General features: G+C 38.5%; 1 protein-coding gene across 1 annotated transcript in view; it reads left to right on the plus strand.

Moving 5' to 3' along the window:
- Positions 1 to 1,277: 1,277 nt before the first annotated feature.
- Positions 1,278 to 20,136, plus strand: part of ubl3a (ubiquitin-like 3a) — a 40,243-nt gene continuing 21,384 nt past the window's right edge. Inside the window, exon 1 of the mRNA XM_030154307.1 lies at positions 1,278 to 1,881. Coding sequence (XP_030010167.1) covers positions 1,855 to 1,881 — 27 coding nt within the window. The 5' untranslated portion in view covers positions 1,278 to 1,854. The remainder of the gene's footprint in view (positions 1,882 to 20,136) is intronic.

Raw genomic sequence — 20,136 nt, forward strand, 5'->3', positions numbered from 1 at the left:
AAATAACAACACAATAACCCATACAGGGTGGGGAAGCAAAATTTACAATATTTTGAGGCAGGGATTGAAGGATGGTGTATGACCAATTAGTTTATTGAAAGTCATGAGAATTTATTTGCCACAAGAAAATTTGCATAACAGAAAATGTTTTTATTCTATGTGTCCTCAATCTTTCTCAATAACTGCCTTCACATGCTTCCTGAAACTTGCGCAAGTGTTCGTCAAATATTCGGGTGACAGCTTCTCCCATTCTTCTTTAATAGTATCTTCCAGACTTTCTCGTAATAGTTTTGCTCATAGTCATTCTCTTCTTTACATTATAAACAGTCTTTATGGACACTCCAACTACTTTTGAAATCTCCTTTGGTGTGACGAGTGCATTCAGCAAATCACACACTCTTTGACGTTTGCTTTCCTGATCACTCATATGGGCAAAAGTTTCTGAAAAGGTATGGATAATAGTGTTAGGTATGATTATGACATCAATATATGTTTGGTTTCAAAACAATTGACACAGTGCCTGCTGAGAAAAAACAACTAAATGTTCATTGTAAATTTTGCTTCCCCATCCTGTAAATAATGACAACTACAAATTTTCTTTGTGAAAAATTATGTGGAAAAAATTTAAGTGAAAAAAATAACATTACGATCTGAAAATATTTACATTTACAAAATTATTCTTTCACAATAAAATGCAAATAAATACATAAATAAAAACAAAGATGAACAACCCAAAATGTGCAATTTGAATAATATTCTACCTGTTATAGATTCACTGTGATCTGTAGTTGTGTTAATAATAACAGATATAATATTTTATAAACTGTTCAAATTTTAGTTCCAAACTCCAAAATTTTAACAATATTCTGCCTGTTACCAAATGTTTATGTAATATTGTGTGTAATGTACATGTATAAATAATAAGTCTAGGCATAATATTGTTAAAATTGCACAAATTTTTCTAATGAAATTTCAGTTTTTTTCAGGTTATTCACGTCTTTTTTGTAAAATGTAAATATTTTCATAATTTAATTGTTTTTTTGTTTTTGTTTTTTGTTTTTTGTACTAAAACAAAAAGAAAAACTCCGATTTGTCATTATTTATAGGTTATTAAGTCATTATTTTACTGGTCTGGCCCGCTTGAGATCAAATTGGGCTAAATATGGCCCCTGAACCAAAATGAGTTGGACACCCCTGTGCTAAACGTTCTTGTGCTTTTATTGTGAAAGGCCGGTGCGGAAGTGCGTGTGTGTGTTTTGGCGCACACTTGCCGCCGTTGGCCGGAGCAGGATGACAGCTGAACGGGTCGAGAAGGTGGAGCAGCTCAGTCTCTAACATTAACAACATTTAACACAAACTCCTGCTTTCCAGAGGAGGACAGACGCGTTTCGGAGTGGGACTCTTCTCGTACCTGTCGGTGGGACTTCCGCTTTTTGCCACCGGACGGTAACCTTGCGGATATTTTTTTTTTTCCTTTTTCACCAAGAGAGAAAAAGATCCTTGTCCGGATGTGCCAGCAGTGTTGGCTTTTTCGCATGGCGTAGGCACCTTTTCTAAAGCAGGATATTCTTCATGTTTGGAGGGTCGGCGGAGGCCCTCGGGGTCGACAGCTAACTGCGCAAACATTAACTGTACTTACTTATAAATCCGCAATTAGTGCGTAAAATGGTCAGCGAAATGATAGTGCAGTAGAAGGAGGAAGCTCTGTAACGCGTCCCGGCTACCTCAGGAGGACAAAGTCACAACAACCACTGTTTGTTTCCAGCTTTAAAGTCCAACAACCACAAGACCAAACAGAGGGAATATTTGGGTCTTCATCTGGTGTGTGTGTGAGGACCGGGAAAAACCTCCACGATGACGGGCAGCACCCCAGCCGACATGGTGAGACCCCTTCACGGACCCGCTTCATCACACTGAACCTTTACCGGCCACAATCAGCTCCAGCAGGGTTAAAGCAGGGTTAGTTCAGGGGCCACAGACAGACCAGTATGATCCCAAGTACGGCAGACCAGTAAAATGAGAGCAGAATTAAATAGAAATCATGTCAACTTCAAACTTTTCATCCTGTTTTAGAGTGAAGAAAGTAAAATTACAGGATGAAAATGTTGACGTCTACAAACTGTCTTGTAAAAAAATGTGAACGACATGAACAACCTGAAATTTTGTAAGAAAACTAAGTGCAATTTTCAGAATAATGTGCCTCAGCTTATTGTTTACACATGTGCATTTTGCAGTGGATCTATAAATGTACAAAACATTTTAGAAAAAGCAAAATTACATGAAAATGTTACATTTACATGCTATCATTTTACAAAAAAATTTGAATATCCTTAAGAAATATGAACAACCTGGAATGTCTTAAGAGAAGTCAGTGCAATTCTACCAATATTATGCCAGTTTCTAAATGTACAGTATTGTGCCTGTTTTTAAAATTTGACATTTCAGGTTCATATTTCTTCAGGATATTCACTTTTTTTTTGTGAAACCATAGCTTTATACATTGTCATGTAATTGTCCTTTTTTTTTTTACACTGAAACAAAGAGAATCATTTGGATGTATCATCATTTGTAGGTTATTATGATAGTACTTTACTTGTCCGACCCACTTGAGACCTAACTGAGCTGTATGTGGCCCTTGAACTAAAATAATTTTGACTCCCTTGATTGTTAATATCTTCAGTGCCACTTTTGCATTTCACAGATTCATCCACTGGGCCAGATTGGACCCTTTGGTGGGTTGGTTTTGGCCCGCAGGCCATATGTTTGGCACCCCTGGGTTAAAGGCTTCCCACTTGAGTAGTATACATGTGATTTCTCCAGTGTTGTGGACATGTGGGTCCAATTTCACTGTGACTGTCCCAGATGGTCCCAGAGTTGGTTTGTCCAAATAGCCTAGATCATATCTGATGACCATGAAAAGCTCAGAAACTGTATTTTGTTTGAATTATTTATTGATTGGATTAGTGGTTCAACAGTTTTTACACATTTTATATCAGTAGATACTTTTGGTTGCCACTGGCTGTATAGGACCTTGAGAACCAGGTGAATGATTCACTCAGATTAAAATCTCTTGAACAGGAGGGCAGATAAGACATCGTTACAACTATAAATAAGGACAGGACAAACAACTTTTTGAGACTACAGATGAATGCATGGAATATCCAGATACATACTTGAAAGATGCAGAATTGATTAGGTACAAGCTCAAAAGCAGTTCCAGAAGCAATCACTTTAAAACTGGCTTAAAGTCCCCCAAATGTAAAGAAATGCCAGGAATAAATGTGCGTTGTCTATGAGAATGCACACAAAAGAGTGCTGTATGTGTAGACTTCAGTATTGAATGGAGGCCAACAGTCTACACAGTATATCTCCAGTTTCTAAAACACTGTAGTGCATGTGTGTTAACGTGCAGGAATAGTTCTTTAAATATGACCACAGATTATAATTTCCATTGCTTTGTTTATGCTGAATCCCAGTTGAACATACAGGCTCAAAAACCAATATTTGTGTCCGACCAGCCGTGCTCTTATCAAACCGAGGCTCTGCCAGCTTGCTGCTTCTTACTGTATATTTTATCTTTGACATTTTGTGAACCCTTGGCATTGCAGGGAGCTCGGCTGGAAAGAGACTGGAGTGTAGAAGGTTTGGTGTTCCTTTGCTGGGTTTTAATGGCACAGTATCTGCTAATTGCATTGCTGTTACAACCCCATTATGTCATAGCTACTGATGTAGTAGTGCATTAAAGGGTTGCTAAGCCATGATCTCCAGTCTGCTCCTGTCATAAGGTGAAGCTTCGTCTTCCTCAAAACAGACGACTTGCTTTATTGCCTCGTCATATGACTTATTTACTTGTTTCACTAACAGTGATGTGTGCTCTGATCTCTCATCATAAAGATTTATGTCAGCCTCCTGTGGGTTAGCTGCTCCACAAATGAAAAGGCATATGAAATGGGTTTATCCAGTCGTAGACATGTTTCCTGTCTTTCAAGCTGCTTTTTTTTTTTTTTAATGCATGTCTGTCATCTTTTTCTTCTGTTGCGAGATGGTTCTAAGAATACTTCCAGGTCTATGTATAGAAAGGATAAACCACATAATTTTCCCCCTCCGAACAGAGATCAGCTATCACAGCTCCTGAATGTCCGAGTTCAACTGATCCCCCTGAACAGCAGGTCCATTATGTTGTCAGGATGTTGAGATAATGCCGTGAGGAAGTTGACCAGCATCCGTGTACGGTACATGTTCCCCAGTCGAAGCTAAAACTCTATATATATATATATATATATATATATATATATATATATATATATGTATATGTATATGTATATACACTGTATTTATATATATATATATATATAGCAAATTGCGAGGAATCTCCGTGGATTATAGTTGTAATCATAAGCCAAATCTGTCATCTGTTGACCTGTTATGACTTGTAGATAAATCCTTAGTGCTATGAATCCTAAAGGAGATTCATAGAAAGATTTGGGTTACGTCAGTGTCTGCACTATCGGGGCTGTTGTAAGGTCCCATAATAATAATAATAACGTTTTCCTCGTGTAACAGAGTGGTAGCCTTGTAGTGCAATCATTCAAACCTCCTGCTGAAGTGTCCTTAAGCAATGCACCGAACCCCTGCCAGCTGCTTTACAGCCCAGCCTGATTTGTGCTCAAAGAATTTCCCTGTGGGGGAAGTATCACATTATTATGGCATCATTATCTCAGGTTCGTGCATAAAGGTCAGGTCTCAGAGAGTAAGGTAATAACATTTTGTCAAAAAGTGGGGGAAAACACGCCAACTCACAAACATTGTTTGTTAAAAGGTTGTTGGTTTTTTTTTTACTTTATTAATGCCAGAGCGTCTGTCTGCAGGTTTGTGTAATTTACATGCCTGCAACAGGAACTTAAAGGTCACGTTCTGCACATGATGAAGATGTTTCCACATTTCTTCCAGTGAAAATAGTCAGAAGCTTATTGTGGTTTACCTCAATCTATACATTAAACAAGCTCCTTATGTGCCCCAAGGAAGTATCAGTTACTCTTATATCTGCAATAAACTCATCCTGTGTGGTGGAAATCAGCAGCAGATGCACATTCTCCAGTATTTTTTTTTTCCATCTCGTCCCCCCTTGCTTCTTCTTTCTCAGAGTTTGTTGAAGAAGCAAGCTAGAGTGTATGCACACACACTTATAAAGGCCGTATAGAGTGGGAGTGAGAGTAGGAGGAGAGGAGGCTGTTGGTGCCAAACATTGTGGGTGAATGAATCTGAGAGAAAGAAAAGGAGAAGGAATAGTCATGCCTCTTGAGAATGGAGGATGGGATTTTTCTTTCTTTGAAGCAAGAGGGAGGAGGGGAGGGGAGGAAGAGTGAAGGATGAAGAGGTGTGTGCATGTGTGTGGGGTACACTGAGAGGGCAAATTACCTCCCTTCAGGCAAAACTAAGATGTGCTGACAGAGCCAAAATGGTCCCCATGGCAACAGCGGGACGCTTGAATTTGCGGTATAGACTGAGTACGAGTATATGAGGATGAGGACGGGACAGACAGAAATACAGACGCAAGGGAAGAATAAAGCACTTCTACTCCTCAGATAAGCCACGGTGAATGAATACACACGAGAAACGACTCTAGGAGAACATGAATATCAAACATTGTTGCTTCTGATAGCATGTATCGCAGCGCAGCAGACGCGATACAGGAGGTGAGGTACACACACACACACCAAAACACAGATTCACAGACATACAGAGGGAGGCTTTGTAAGGTGACACATACATAGGACAGCAAAAACAAGTGTATTTACATGTTTGGATCTGCAACAGGAGGAGTGAAAAAAGGAAAATAATGGGTTTATTGGATACAAGTTCTGCTTAATACTCCCATTTATCTCATAAGAATTGCAGTAATTACATAAAGTACCATATAATGTACACACTGAGGGGGAAAACATTCAGCAACATGGCCTAATTTACTAAGCTGGTGTAAAACTAACCATTACCTGCTGAAAATAAAACTCCTCAGCGATCATTACAGTTTACCAAAGAATCCGGGTAACATGGCCACACTGACATGTGAACGGGAATCAGGTTTCCTCACATTTATAGGTCTTGTACCTGATTGTGACGCTCTTGAATTGCATTGACATAGAAAAGCCTCCACACTTGGTCGTATGTGTTTCTACGTCAAACAGGAAGTGTGAATAATAGACGAAACACATAACCTACGATTTGATGCAGTTTTTAATTGAATCCAACAGTGATGTGTTATGTACATGCAGCTGCTATTTCATGTGTAGGTTTTAGGGTGTTAGGTTGCTGGTTCAAAAAACGGTATTTGTACTGTACGTGTCATGATGAATGAATATATGGAGATAATTTCAGCTGTATGACAGACCGAGCAGGCATGTTTCCATTCCCAGTTTAGATGTTTTTTGTTTTCATTAGGGTCAAGCTGTTAGTCTTTCTGCCTCTCAGTGGGTGTATCCACAGACACTGTGACCGTCTAAAGAGCTACAACTGAAAATTGACATTTGACGTCTTCATTAATGTTGTTCCTTTGTTTTTTTTTCAATGTTTGGCAATAAGTTGTCAGACATTTGTGAACAATTAAAATATCTCTGTGCCATGTTTGAACTATTTGGTCTGTTTAACCCAACAGGGCAAAACCCAAACATAATTTACTAAACTAACACAACAAATATGGCTCCAGCTCATGAAGTGAATTATGTATTTTTGCTCTGTGTGTTGGATATGAATTGTTTCAGCTCTAAACTTCATTTCACCACAGCGGAGCTTTGTTTTACCTTATCAGTGTGCGGCTAAGCTCCTGAACTGTGTGCAGCTAATTAAAATTTCTGGAGCTTTAAAAGTTATAGTTGAGTCCGTCTCCTCTCGGGATGTGGAGACACACACACCCACAAATGCACACAAAGGAGTCAGAGGTGAGGGTCAGAGGTCAGCAGTGTGGTGGTCAGGGATGAAAGAACAATGGAGGGTTTGGGGGGTTGTCTTTGCTGCTGAAAAGTGTGCGGTCTGTCCCTCTTCCCACTCGGGCTTAGCTCAGCAGTTCTTATGGCGAATGTCTGCAGGCGTTCTTCAGCCTCGGGCGACCGGGGCGCCTCTCAGCGGCTCTGATTGACATGTTCACGGGCGGAGGTAGAGACTGGAGAGACGCTGTTGAACTGTGACAGCAGCAGTTGGGGTGAAGCACGCCGCTGTATATGTGTATATGTGCGTGTTACCAGCGCCATGTGTCGCGAGTCTGAGTCACGGCGCAGCATTACATCATCCTACACGCGTGTATGAGCTGATGTATCGGGTCTGACATTGTCACATGTAGGCCTTTGAGCGCCATGCAGACTTCTGACAGGGAGTCTGAGGGTGCACTAGTCTGCTCAATTCATATTATTATCTCAGGGGTTTCAGGAAGTGAACGTAACTGGAACTAAAACACTGACAAAGTGCGCCTCACTGCAGACACTGGTTTACATCTGCTCTACACAAGATGAAAAGTTAATAGTAGACATCACGGTATATTAATAATCCAGACGTCAGGGATTTCCCTACACTATGAACGCCTGGATGTGTTTTCACAGCAAAATGAAAAGGCTATGAGAAACTTTAGTGTTGGTTTATTTATGTTTGGACTAAATCACAGTTCAGATCCCTTCACTGCAGGAATGAGTAATATACAAAATCATGAAAAAAATAAAAAGATTATTCCTTTAGTCACGTTTCTTTCTCAACAAAAAAATAAAATGCAACCTGTTTGCTTCTTGTAATATCTTAATTGCGAACGTGATTCTACGGGCATAGCAAATGTACACATATTTAAGCTTATTAAAGATTGTCTACAATTTTGTGCATGCTATGATAATCTTACATTTGAGTTGCTGTGTTAACATCTTGACACAAGCAGTATCCACTACTATCAAGCCTCTTATGATGACATACGATCAAGCAGTTAGATTGATCTCAAGACAATTGCTATTTTCATCAGAATTTAAGTATGTCAAGTTCGATGATCTAAAACTCATCTATAAAATGCCAATCTAATCCTCCTCAGGTGCTTGGTGACCTTGTGGTTCCTTTTTGCATCTCTAATAGGTACTATAAGGTGCCTTTATGTAAATCCTTATTTGGACAAACAGTATTCTCCGTTTATGGATTCAGTATGTTGGTGTTTTTGAATTCAGAACTTGAATTATATACAGAATAGAATATGAACCAGTTTTTATAGATGGAAAAGTCATGTCATAAATAACTCTGTAGTTCTTGCTCTGTTGTATTTTATTGTAATTGAGCTTGTACTGTACATTATTGTGATTGTGTATGTGTTATGTTCAGTTTTATGTTGTGTTTTATGTACTTTAAAGGCTCAGCTAGGAAATGGTAATGCAAATTAGACTAGGCTATAAATGTCTGTGGTAATAATTTATCTGTATACAAATAAATATAAAAATAAATATGCCATATAGTTTTAGTAAAGGGCAAGGCAGAGTGTTTTTGAATTAAGTTTTCCCTCCATCCATGACATAGAAAAAATATTGAAATGCAATTTTTGTTTTTGGCCAAATCTTCCAGCTCTACTTTACTATTATTTTATTTTATGATTATTCATTTTTATGGCACACAAAAGTGTAAAAGGTTTACTCCAGGACATCATTGAGCTTGATTGTATAAATGTTCTTGTTAGTATCTGAGTGTAATATGGAAATCTGCATAAACATTAGAATAACAGTAGTTGAATGTTATATTTACATCACCTAAGTCCTCAGAAACCCCAGAGAAGCATATGGCATTTTCAGTTGGACTGTGATAATAAATTTGAGATTCTGGTATTGTTGGCAGCTGCTGTGAACGTTTGAGCGCTTACTTTATATGCATCAGTATTTACAGTTCATCTGTGGGAACGCACCGATTCTGTGTAAAGGATTGACAGCTGCTGGTACCAGCTCAGCTTTTGTCGATGTCCTCGGTTATTGTGTAGCGTTAATTCAATTGTATTGATGCATGTCTGCCACACCAACAGGAAGTCCTATTGAGAACCTCTCAACCATTGATTGCTTATGTAACGGTTTATTTGCTTATGCTTGTCTTTGCGTTCATGTGTTTTTCAGTGTGACATGTGGATCCTTTGTGTTGCTTTATGAATACTGATTCACACCAGGAGTTGACTGTCGTTAAGAGCTGGGTCTGTGTGTTTTGAAAATGTAGATCAATATTATTACTGCATACTGTATCATGCCGTGACATAACCTAGCGTAACTGAAAAAGGCAGTTCGATAGTGTTTTGTTATTGGTTTAGACTGGAGCTGGTTTCTGAAAAAGTCAGGATTTGTTGCTTTACTCCATTTTATGTTGTCTTAAAGTGGATAGATTTGAGTTTGGGTTATTTGAGCAGATGATCTAAGGACTGTGAAGTTTTAATGTCCCAAATCATGAAAATCACCAACTCAAATAAACTTTTCTTGAACTAATAAATCCAGCATTAATCTCCAAAATTAGGTTAGTACATTTTTGCAAAAACTCATTAGTTGAACTGGGTTGCTATTTGTATGTATAATTTATTTTGTGTTGTCATTTTGGGTCATCAGGCTGGCGCTTTATTTTGGCTATGTCTGAGTTTAACCATTTAAATCATGGTGGTGGAGCGAAAAAAAGATGACATTTTAACCCAACACACGCTCTGGCTTTTGTTGCTGGTTTGCTTTTCTGATCATCTGAGCTAAAGACTGAAAGGTTCTGTGTGTAACCCAAAGGACTAGTGTGAAAAAAAAGTCTGTGTTTGTTTGGCTAAGGGCTTATTCTGCTGGAAAATCCCCCTCTTCGCTCTTCAGCAGTCAGTGCTGGCAGGTATGGCTTCACTCAGGCCGAGGAATGTGTTTAACTTCGCTGTTTCGGCAGCTTCCTGAGTCCCAGCTGCGTAGAAAACTATTGATTCTTCTCCTGATCGTCTTTGACAGTGAGAAGGGACTTGTATGCTGCACGTCTATGTGAATATTAGCATTGTGGGAGTAGCGACGGTGACGCAACAGACGTGTACTCACCCCTAATTACTGATGTCGGACCGCCGAGGCTGCTCCAACCAACTGGAGTCAGTACAGCACATGCTGGTCACTGAAAACCAAGGACAGTCTTTAGCTTCAATGTCAAGTGTGAACATTACAAAGAGTCAGAGCTTGACATACATGAGTGGGTGTGAGTGTGAGTAATATGTAAGCTCGGATGGCGCTGACACGACAAATAATGCAAACCAGACTGTGCGTGTGTCTATAGCTGCTTTTCGAAATATTCTGTCCTTGGATTTATGCATGCGCAAATTTGCATAAAGAAACCAGCTGAAGCACAACCTGTTCTTCCTGTTATGTGTGACGTCTTTGCTGTTGGCTCTGCCAGTGGAGTAACACCCACTCCATTTGACACTTGCTCTAGAAAACAGCACAGACTGGAGCTGTGTGTAAAGGCCGTTGTTTGTGCGTAATGGTGCTGTGCCACTACTGTTTGCACGGAGCCATTTGGCTTCTTGTATCTCGTTTTTAAAAGGAAGCGAGACTGTAGGTTGGGTTTGGAAAACGTGCACTATTTCATGTTCATTTCATGCCAGATGAGGTCCATAACGTCACTAAATACCAAATAACATAATGCAGTTGTAGACAGCCATTGTCAGTGCCTTTAACCCTTTATTGGGCAAGTGACTATTTTTGGTAATTTCTGCACACATTACAAGACAGTGATAGCAACAGTTACAGTGAGATCAGTGAGACAATCTCAGGTCCACTGTGGTCTGTAAGGTCCACCTCTGCATGAACAGTGAGTGTACCTGCTTTGTTTGGTACCATGAAGTAATGGTACTAATGTAAGGAATGATGTTCAAAGGGATCATGTGGATGTGGACAGGGGTCTGGATCAGCACTTATGTTGGTCTAATGTTCTAAAAGTGATGTTGTAAAATGCATGTTCCTTTCACCTTGCATGTGTTTTTCTTGTATTTTTAATACTTATTGGATTTTTTTTTGCCGCTTATGGGCAAGGAACCAAATATGGTAACTTCATCAACCTTGATTTTCTACATAACAATAAAAAATTTTGAAAAATTTCACAAAAGTAATAAAGTCACCCACTATAACACACTAAGGTTGACATTTTGACTTGTAGAGTATTTCTATGAGTGCCCTATAAAGGGTTAACTTCTGCAAAAACAAAACCTAAATGCATGACTTCAGTGTTCTAGGAAGCAGCTGATGCCACTGATTGGGGGGGGGTCTTGAATAAAAAAGTAGTATACAAATGACAGCATCCTCTGATACAGAACACGTATACGTTCAAAGCTTGTTGGCTGCAGTGAAAACCCTGAATGAGGAAGAGAAACTTGAGTCGAGAGCGGATCACAGGGTGACAATGCAGAGGAAGACGAGTAGACAGACCTAACCTTGTTGTGCAGCAGGAAGTCAAGAGTCTGCACACTGAAACAGGCAAATAACTCCCAGTCATTTGTCTAAATTCTTAACAAGACATTTGTACAAAGTGACATTAGATGACCATTCATTATTGTGCCCTAGTGTGTGTGTTTAGATCATATATCTGCTAGCGATCCTTTACTGATGTTATTTTTAAATAGTTGTATTGTTTTGAGGTTCACACCAGACATTAACTGCATTGACAAAACCACGAAGCTGAATTCAGTCCCTGTTCGCATTCAAGTGATGTTACAGGAGGGAAACTTCCCATATGGCTGTGCAGCTGCAGTTTTTCCCACGTATCATTTAAACAGATGTAAAAGAAAAGCACTCAAGTGAAGAAATAAACTAGATTTGGCTTGAAAGTGTGAATGTTGAATGTGAACGAGAGAGAGAGTGTGTATCAGGAATAAGAGGTGGTGGTTCTGTTTGAGTAGCTCAATAAAAGGAGCCTTTCAGCTGCACTGGAAACAATTTTCAGCTGAGGGGACATTTATATTAAAGCTTTGCCAGCACAATGTGTACGTGTGTGTGTACATGTGTGTGTCTGTGCGTACGTCACTGCAGCCGGCTCGCAAGAATCAACTGTCCCCTCTTCCTTCCTGATACATTTTGGGGACAGGCTGCTATTTCTAAATCGCTGCTTAAATCTGTCCTGATATTCCTGATGAACGTGCTGTGCCGGTTCAGTCGGGCAGACAATACGTACTGTGGGAATTAAGAGGTCAGTGTGAGACTCTTCGGGTCCCAGACAGGGCAGACGTGAACCGCAAAACAGTCATCCAAAGGCCAAGCCTCATCGACTAGATGTTCAGCTGGCCTCCAGACCTCACACCGCAACTTTAAGTCACACTTACTTTTACCCCAGTGCGGTTGCCAAGTAGTGTACCAACGACTGTTTGGTATTTGTATTTGTCCACCAATTAATCACGATCATGGGTCAGTATCTTGTCTGATTTCTTATTTTGGGGTTTTAATATTTTTTATTTAGGGTCATACTCATAATCATGATCTATCTATCTATCTATCTATCTATCTATCTATCTATCTATCTATCTATCTATCTATCTATCTATCTATCTATCTATCTATCTATCTATCTATCTATCTATCTGTCTATCTGTCTATGTATCTATCTGTCTATCTGTCTGTCTGTCTGTCTGTCTGTCTGTCTTATACAATTCAATTCTATCTATCTTATTCTATTCTGTTTATCTTTTTTTTATTAGTGATAGTTAACAAGACAATGTGGACAGAAAAACAACACATAAACAAAGGGAAACTCAAACAAATAAACAAACAAACCAAAAACAACAACAGTGACAGAGTATTGACAAACAACAACAATGTCATATTACAATGAAAAAGATCATAAATGTAAATAGCAACTAAACCATGTAGCTTGGTTAGGGGTGATAGGGAAAAGGGGAAGTGGGGGGTGTGAATGAAAGTGAGAAAGAGAGAGGGGGGAGTGAGGGGGAAAATAATAATTGCTGTAATAATACAAAAATATTTAATAATAATACCAGTAGCCTAATTTGCTAGTATTATTGTGGCGGCGGTAGCGGCGGAGGCAGTCACAATACGAGTTAAATAATTTAATATTTGTAACAATGTATTTGTATCAGTTACTATCTGTTTTGAGTTTATATGAATCAGTTTAAATTAATATGGCTATGGGGGGGTTGGAGCCCAGCATGCAGAGCCTGAGGAGGGGAGGACACCATCAACCCCCCCCCACTAAATATTCTATTTATCTTATTGTATCCTATCTATCTTATTCTATTCTATCATATTCTATTTTGTCTATCTTGTTCTATATCTTAATCTGTCCTATTTATCTTATTCTACCCTATCTATCTGATTCTATTCTATCTATCTTATTATATTCTATATATCTCATTCTACCCTATCTTATTCTAGTCTGTTATTCTATTCTCTGTAAATTGATGGACTTTATCAGCTGATATTTCAGTGCTGTCATTTTTAAAATAACCCACTGAGTCATTGATTTGACACACTGTTAAAAGACAAACCCATTTTTATTATCTCAGTGCAGATAGCACCAGCTAAAGTGTGCGCAGAGCTTGAACACAAGTATTACCACAACCTGGAGCCCAAAGAAATCAAACTTCAAATTAACTTCGTATTAGACTGAGCTGAGGCTATCGATAACAGCTTATAAACTTTTATCTCCTTACTCTACTCAGCCTGTTGTGCTGTTAATGTGTTTGATTACCACAAATCTACCAAAAAAACATATGAAAAATTACAATTTGTTGTCACCTCTTGTTGTTGAGATGAATTTTTACCTGTCTGTTCCCTTTTTGGAGGCAATTGTGGTGAAACTCTAGTTATTGGTGCTGCTCATATGATACACTGTAGACTTCTTAAAACTTTTTGGACTTTGTACCATGAAACTTTGTCTGTGTCTTCCTCTTTCTGTGTTTTCTTGATGAAATACAGTCTTGGCTAAAAATCAAGTCTTATATATTTATTAAATATGTTGATATACTTACTAATTTATGAACCCTTTCATGCCCGTTGTCACCCAAACTTTACTTAAAACTGTAATATTTGCAATAATTACTTCAAATGAGCCATTTCTGGTCTAGATAGAGTACTAAAAAAACAAAATTACTACCTGGATTGCCTGATTAATATTGTATATCCACTACAGTTACATTTTACATTAATATTGTACATCCACTACAGTTACATTTTACATTAAGTTTCTTTAAATCAATTGTTATTGTTATGGTGAGAAGCTTTTGGACATTATATATATATATATAAAAAAAATCATATTTATACTGAAGTTGAGTGTAAGCTACAAACAGTCAATTTTAATATAATGTATCACACTCATTAATCCAATTGGGCACATTTAAGTGTCGTTTTGGGAGAAATACTCAATTCAGTTTTGTAATAATTCATGCATAAAAAGGTCGATTTTAATCTTATGTGTTGTCAGTAACATATAAAATGTGACATACTTAAATGATGATGAATTCAATAATGATTCGTTGTATTTATTATTCCTCAAATATCTGACTATGTGAGATTTTAAAACAATATATGCCTGTTTTGACATAATAGGGACCAATTTTGGTGATATGGTTGTATAGTAAAAGAGCGAAATAGCAGCTTTTTCTATTTTACTTCCTCCTCAGATCCTATTTACATTTGGTTTTGAGATATGGTAATCAAAAGGCGCGACTGTTATTACAGTTATTACATCAGTCTGTTACTACATTTGTCTCACATGGGCTGGACAGGAAAACAGAAATGTTTCAGAAGAAGATGTATATGTACGGGCACACTGTCATCAAAACAACCACTGCCATGTCATGCACTGCTGATGTATTTCCCTATTGTGTCCTTGCTGGGGAAATGCTTCAGGACTCATTAGCATTTATAAAAGATATGTGGTCAAATGTGTCCCACGTCACTTGGGCAGAGGGTTTGAATAATCCGATCTGAACTCCTCTGCGGTGGACGTTTACCCTCGCATTAGGCTCTGCTCATTTGTGATCTGATCGGCCAAGATGCGATTTAAACACAGTCAGAGATAAGAAAGTGCAAAATTGTGAATGAGCAATAGAGTGGCAGAGGTCACAAGGGAGTTAAAGATAGACTGTGTGAATGGTACAGACAAACGGGCAGCATGGAGAGAGGGTATATTTGGCCTTCATGCTGTCTTGCACAAATTTGTCATTGCGTGTTGGATGCTCTGGAGCACTCTGACTATGAATATCTCTAATGATCGCAGTAGGGCTTATGCGTGTGTTTTGCACAAGTGTGTGTATGTGCATGCTTATCTGAGCGAGTTAGCTGTAATGAAGCAATGGACCTTGGACTGCAGTGATTGAGGGCCTTTCATGTGTTTTTTTTTTTTTTTTTGTTCTTTCTCAGTTTCTCGTAATGAGGAAGCGTCGGTTTATCTCGAGGGGAAGCGGCGCAACCTCATCTTAGTCAAAGAACGTCAGCAGATATCGACCTACAGTTAGTCTTAATTGCACAATTTTCTGAAGTGGCTTCTTTCAGACAGAGATCCTTTAGTTAAATATAAAGTTACGAGCAGAACATGAGCATTCACCGACTCCTAAATGAGCATTGTAAGCTAGTGGGTTTTCAAGCTCCGCATGTTTGTGGGTGAGTGAGGCTGGCACGTTTTTAGCTAAGTTTAGATGAGCTCAGTCAGCTGACGGCGGTGCACTTACAGTTCAGAGTACAGTGTAGTTTAGTGCTCAGGAAACCATTAAGGCTCTGAGATGGCAGGTGATCCTGTTTAATTTTTCATTTAAAGGTTAGAGTATTGAATTGAAGGAGTTGCCTCTGAAGTGACTGTGCGCATCGCTGCCAAAACAGCCTTAAACTGGCAACTTCCTCTGAACTCCACGATGCAGATGCACTCTATGTGAGAAGAACAAGCTTTTTCCACATGTAACAATGTTTGCACAAAGGTCTTGATTGAGTCCCCTGCCACCAATACCCCTCCCCCCACTGCCTCCATGTCGCTGCCCTGTTCCTTCCTGTTGTTGCCGGTGTAACCTCCACTGTCTCCCCACTGAGGCTGCTTTCTTCCTGTTGTGCACAACACAAACAAAACCAGTGGCTCAGATCTGTATCCAGACAACAATGAAAACAACAAAGCGAAAAGCACTGATGATGAATATCTTGCATGCAGACACACACATTTATATCATTGTTTCTGCTTTGATTATTAGTTTAAAGGTTTATAATTTAGTTATGCAGTAACAGCCTTGCAGCATCAATACTCACACTGTCCCAGTTCACACACTTAAATGAACATTGTCTATGTTTACGTGTATTAAATTATGTGTTTTTTGCCCTTGTTCTGAAAAAGGCAGCATTTCTAATAAGCTGTTTACATGGCGCTGTCCATACCTTGATTAAATATAGCCTAAAAGATGTGTGCAAATGTGATGGATATTCTGAATGTGCTGCATAGGCAAAGAATCCTTATAAAACCACAATAGCATCAACGTATCTCACATACGTGTGAGATATGTTGTATTTTCTGTTTAAGACATGTCTTAAACAGAAAATACTGAAACTCAGAATCTCCAAACAGAGTCTGCTGTGAATGTAACACCTCTCAAATTCAGAATATTATAATTCATAATACTACGAAGAACAGTGGAATATTTGTGTGATTGCAAACGTACTCTTTCTGACCTTTGCAAATGTCTTATTCAGTGCAGATTTGTTGCATTTTATCTTATTAAATTACAGAAGTGTTTGTAGAGATGAAAAACATTTTTAAAATCATATTAAAATTATTTTCACAGATATTGCATCTCACAGTTTTGGTGACATGGTAATATTTGTGTTCAAGTTTAAGTGACTAAAATGAATATGTGATTTTGGCTGGATGTTTGCACCAAATTAACATGTTCCCTTATACCGTCTGTGATTGTAGGCCATGACATCTTTGTAACACCATAACGTGTCTTTTATAACTCCTAATTTTATCTCTATCAAAAACCTACATTTGCTGTGTTTTGGATATTCCCTTGGCAGTACTGTGAGGTTGATTATATTTGACTTAATTGTTCAGGCCTATTTTTAGGTCGCCATATTCATCCACCTGTAATGTCTTATCTGGGCACTACATGCTCTGTGCCTGTGACCAATCAAAATATTACATATCTGATGCAGTGGCTTATGTTACATATGTTTATATGTTGTCTTGTAATGAAAATAGAACACTAAATTGTACACTTCACATTTTACATTGCTTTAATTGCATGCAAACCCACATCTATTCCTGTCTCTGCTGCCTCTTTCCAGAATAGGCAGAGAAAGTGTGTGTGTGGTAGTAATACCCCTGGTTGTTTCTGTCCAGTGCCATCTGGTAAATTCCAGCACAGAGGGCATTTTAGCTTGCCAGCAGTCTCTATCTCTGTGCCTGTCTCTCTCTCTGTGACACACACACACACACAAAGGCAAATATTCAGTTCTCTACGCACACAGCGTCACGTGAGTTGTGACTGCAGGGCAGTACTCTTTCTGAAGGAGAACAGAAAATGCAGCGTTGTGGATGTGACTGCTGTCTCACAGCCGTTCCTCTTCTGCACTCAGATGTGTTTTTTTCCCCACTCGTTCCTTACACCACTTTCTCCTGTGGATTTCTCTACATTTCGAGTATACAAAGAAGACAGGCAGAGGGAATGAGTTCTGTGGTGTTTACAGCAGCAGTGTCCTCTGCTTCGCCATTTGCATAAAAATAATCTACAGCAAACTTTTAAAGAATTGTAAAACAGAATTGGACTCAACTGGCTACTGTGTACTGTTAAAATAGTGTTTTGTTTGGTTTCTCAATGAAAAGTATTAGTCTAAAGCCACTATTGCAGTAAACATCAGACATAAATGAGATTAACAGGTGACCAAAATTTTGTATTATGTGGAACTGGATAACTTTTTATGACTGCCGACAATCCTTTTAAGATAAGATAAGATAAGATAAGATAAGATACTTTATTGATCCCACTGTGGGGAAATCGCAGTGTTTACATCTGCAAAAATACAAAATACAAAATGTAGAAAGACAGGTAGAAATATTTGAGAGTAAACAGGAAATAGAAAAAAGAATCTGCTATTTATATTTATATTTTAACTGTGATTAATTAATTATCTGACTTATTACTCCAGCAATACTCAATCTAATCTAGGCTTGTTTTAATTGTGCTTAAAATCTGCCCAGCAGGACAAATAACATATTTTATTTTGTACATATGGGCAATAGGGAAAAGCTGTGTGAAGATGAGACAAGCTGAAAGGTTACAAATCAAGCTAATCCTGGCTGCAGGGCATTAGGTCCCCACCACCGGAGAGACCACCAGGGAGTAGGGTGGGGGCGGGGGTGGGGGTGGGGCAGACAGTGTGTTGTCCTCCTGTCTGGGGTCGGAGGGGGGAGCTTTACTTGACTCCAGGGTTTTCTCATAGCGGGGGTCAGGAAAACACAGGGGAGGAAGTCACATTGGTTCGACAGCCTGTGATGGAAGCGAGGCGGCGGCTGCAGAACAAATGGAAGGACGAAAGAGCTAAAGGACAAGAGGTCTCATCATCAAAGCCTTCGACGGGGATCATCAGCCCTCTGTGTGGTCCGTTCACACCGGCATTCTCCTGACATGTGGGCTCTGAGGTTGGACGGTTGCCTGTGGCTTGAAGAGAGGCAATACAGATTCAGGACATACTTAAATGTCACAGTCTTAGAAAAAAAACTCCAAAGACAATTAAATGAAATCAGAAAAAATAGCCTTTACAGATTGAAAATTCAAATCATAACATGTAGAGATGGAGTATTCGATAGTCAGTTGTTAACTATTTGATTATTCTTTAAGCATTTGGAGGTTATCAGCGTGTGTGTGCGTGTCATGGTCAGATTTTTATCTACAGTTCAGAAGCTTGGAAATGACTTCAAAAAAGGCTACTGGTTAACATGCAGTCTTTGTGTGCTGCAGTTAAATTACAATTTCATACTTGTTCTGTTATCTGACAACAGAAATAGAAAATATGTAAATGAGAACAGCTTTATAATGAATTTGGCTGTATGTGATCACAGAGTGAAAGAGGAAACTAAACAGGGTGTAATGGGACTGAATGGTCTGTATGGAGCAGAATAACAGTAAATATTGTTGCCTTTTATGTTTGGAGGTGTTATTTGGCAGTGGGTAGTCCTGAAAGTAACTCTGAGACACCACTTTGACTACTTTTCTTCCAGAATGTTAACCTGATTTCACTCAATTGGTTGTAACATCACACTTTTTGAATGAGAGGCACTGATAGAGCTGATATCTAATGTTTCTCTATGCTAAGTGTGCGTTCTTTAAACTTAGTATCGAGGCCCTAAAGGGGTCATGGTGCTTTTTTCATTGGGTTGGCAATTGGCAGATGAAGAAGTAAAGCAACAAGATGATGTGTGAATTAATTTTCATAATTAAAACTGACGACAGATTTTCTCTGGAAGAGTTTAGAAATGTAAACCTGGCCAAAGTGTGTGAAATGCAGATTAGAGGCCTCAGTTGTAAGAGACCAAAATTATGTATAAGACCCAAAAAATGAAAATTACTTAACAAATGGACATGCTGTAAAAATGTAATGAAGCCTTGTGAAAAAAAGACAAAAATCAAATAAAGGAAAATGTAAAATGTTCAAAATGATACAAGACTAAAAAAGACATAAGGTAAAAAATTACGTAAGAGCTGCAACAAAACTAAAAGGCTGTAAAAGATACAAAAAGACAGAAAATGACATAGAAATGGACATTCAGACAGAATTTTGACATTGGAAGAGTGAGTACAAACATAATCTAAAGCAATTCATGAGGTATTTTTGTAAGTTTTGGTTGATGAGACGTAAAATTCAATCAATTGATATCGCTGACATAAACCATTTGATTATTTAAGAATTCACTAACTACAAAAATATGTGAAAATCATAACATTACATTTCTCTCTCCAAGTTTTCCTTGATAACACTGCTAGGTTTGTGTCACTATGGCAATGTTCTTGACAGTAATCTCAATATATTTTTTTGGACTAATCCTACTGTCTGCCAGGAGTTGCTACTTTTAGGAGCTTTAGGCTTTTTTTTCCCACTTATGGAAAAAAAAAAAAAAATGCACTGCTGAAATGTTTCGACTTGGTTTGCTCAT

This window comes from Sphaeramia orbicularis, chromosome 14, assembly GCF_902148855.1.
Source record: "Sphaeramia orbicularis chromosome 14, fSphaOr1.1, whole genome shotgun sequence".
Classification (NCBI taxonomy): Eukaryota; Metazoa; Chordata; class Actinopteri; order Kurtiformes; family Apogonidae; genus Sphaeramia; species Sphaeramia orbicularis.